The sequence below is a fragment of the Anastrepha obliqua genome, chromosome 5 (assembly GCF_027943255.1).
Source record: "Anastrepha obliqua isolate idAnaObli1 chromosome 5, idAnaObli1_1.0, whole genome shotgun sequence".
Classification (NCBI taxonomy): Eukaryota; Metazoa; Arthropoda; class Insecta; order Diptera; family Tephritidae; genus Anastrepha; species Anastrepha obliqua.
In genome coordinates, this window is record NC_072896.1 from 129389525 (window position 1) to 129391943 (window position 2419).

At 49.3% G+C, this 2419-nt stretch overlaps 1 protein-coding gene across 1 annotated transcript; it reads left to right on the plus strand.

Annotated features, from left to right (window-relative positions):
* Nucleotides 1–841: 841 nt before the first annotated feature.
* LOC129248996 (uncharacterized) lies at nt 842–1852 on the plus strand. The gene has a single exon (XM_054888598.1). The coding sequence runs from the start codon at nt 842–844 to the stop codon at nt 1850–1852; it is 1011 nt and encodes a 336-aa protein (XP_054744573.1).
* Nucleotides 1853–2419: the final 567 nt, after the last annotated feature.

Below are 2419 nucleotides of genomic sequence, written 5' to 3' on the forward strand. Positions count from 1 at the left end.
AATTTTCAACCGATTGCCAAAAAGTGTCCATTGTTGGAAAGTGGGGAGTTTTGCCTAACGTACAATGAAAGTTCCAGCGAAATCAGAGCAAAATTGAGGGAACTATGGGACTCTTACCGCCAAAAATGTTGAGGAAAATTCGAGTCAGAGAGACTTTTGTCTTATATTTTGTGATTGTTGTACATCCAATTTTCAACCGATTGCCAAAAAGTGTCCATTGTTGGAAAGTGGGGAGTTTTGCCTAACGTACAATGAAAGTTCCAGCGAAATCAGAGCAAAATTGAGGGAACTATGGGACTTTTACCGCCAAAAAAAGTTTCAGGAAAATTCGAGTCAGAGAGGCTTTTGTCTGTTATTTTGTGATTGTTGTACATCCAATTTCCAACCGATTGCCAAAAAGTGTACATGGTTGGAAAGCGGGGAGTCTTACCTAACGTACAATGAAAGTTTCAGCGAAATCAGAGCAAAATTGAGGGAACTATGGGACTCTTACCGCCAAAAATGTTGTGGAAAATTCGAGTCAGAGAGACTTTTGTCTTATATTTTGTGATTGTTGTACATCCAATTTCCCTTGGGGGAACCTGTTATCCCTATAGGGCGCGTCCCCAGGTGGTGGATAGGGGAACGCCTCCCAGATATGGAAGGTAGGAGAGTAGGTCTCCCGCGAACCACACAGGTCGAAGACGTAAACTTCGTTAAAAAAACTCCCTCAACCCAAGGTGTAACGCGACCCGTGCCTACTGGGTGGGTTTGGCAGCCGGGGGATAAAATAAGGCTGTCTTTTAACGGAGCCCTCCTGACACCAGGCCGCCTCAGGTTGTAACGGTGGCCTTACCATGGTATGGGGCGCTGCCATGGCGGACTGCTTATTTCCCCTAAATCCTCATTGGTCACCGCACATGGCGACATGTGCAGCCTTCTGGAAGGGCAGGTGACCGTACGAAACAGAATGAACGAACAACAAAATCAAAAAAATTCGGATAAGGCCATAAAGAAGACGGACAAACGGACGGACACAGACACAAAACGAACGGATAAACGGACGCACCCATTGACACAACAGATGGACAAATGGACAACTCGGACCGACACCAACGAACTGAGGAAGTTGGGAACTCCCTCAGAGGACGAACTCTTGGCCTCCAGCCAAGAGACGGTTGATGGCAAAGCTGTGGGCCACAGCACGCCATCAACATCCAATCAACCATCCACATCCGCTGATGCCAAGGGGCAAAAGCGCCAAAACACTAAAAAAGGCCCGTCCAGGTATAAGCTTTACCAGAGGTCTCTGACTATTCTCGGAAGAATAAATAAAAATGAGGCTGAAGGTAAAACTCATCCAAAGGACGCGGCCGATAAGGCAAGGTGCCAAAAGGTGGTCGATGAGTACCGGGCGTTCCAGGCCACCCAGAAGGCAGAAGCCGTAAAACGCAATCGTTCGCAGGACGAAAGCGACAAACCAACGAAGAAGCATAAAGTGTCGGTACACTCTGCTTCAATACCAAAACCAACCAAACGCTCATTTAATGAGGTGGCACGGGATCACCTGCAAATAGCTTTGGTTGATGAAATAACAAACCGCGGCAAACCTGCATCGGATAAGTGGTCCGAAATCGAGGCACGGCTGTCACGCATTGTCGTCGATCATGTCATGGCAAACCCGGAGGGTCATGTGCCAGGATTCGATTCAATGGAGGTGGTCCGCGGATACAGGGTGGTCAAGTGCGATGATCAACTCTCCCTTAACTTCCTGCAAACAGTTGTGGGCAAGATCCAGAGCGACTGGGAAGGTTTGAGGCTCAAACTAATCCCGGCCAGCGAAATCCCTCGACGGCCGAGGGCTCGCATCTAGATCCCGAACATGGAATTCGAAGCTAAGCAACTTATTCCATACTTGCAGGCACACAACCGCACTGTTCCGATGAATGACTGGAGCATCATCAAAGCGGAGGCTCCGCAAAAGAACAGTGTGTCCTTCCTTCTCCAAATATCGGAGGAGAGTATCGAGCCACTGGGAAAAGTGGACAATAAACTTCGGTTCGGCGTCAGGAAAACGCAACTGAAGATATTCCGATCTGCAAATCCGGAGGATGAACAGGACGAGGTTGACGGCGCCAACGAGTTGCTCACAGGGATGCAACTTGACGACGCCGCGTCTACCAAAAACGATGGCGCTAATGAGCAGCACCCGGGAGTGCAGCTTAGCGACGCCGTCTAATTGTAAAGCGACCAGCAGTATGGGTCTCAAGGTTGTCCAAATAAACCTGCAGCACTCGCGGACTGCAACGGACAACCTAACCGTTCTCCTGGCGGAGGAGGATGTCGACATCGCTTTAATCCAGGAGCCCTGGGTGCGGAGCACCGAGGTGAAGGGGTTCACTGGGAACAACCACAACCTTTTCTACAAACGGACTGAAGG

What these genes read in the sequence shown, in the direction of transcription:
- LOC129248996 (XM_054888598.1), top strand. Translation starts at nt 842, where the DNA reads ATGGGGCGCTGCCATGGCGGACTGCTTATTTCCCCTAAATCCTCATTG.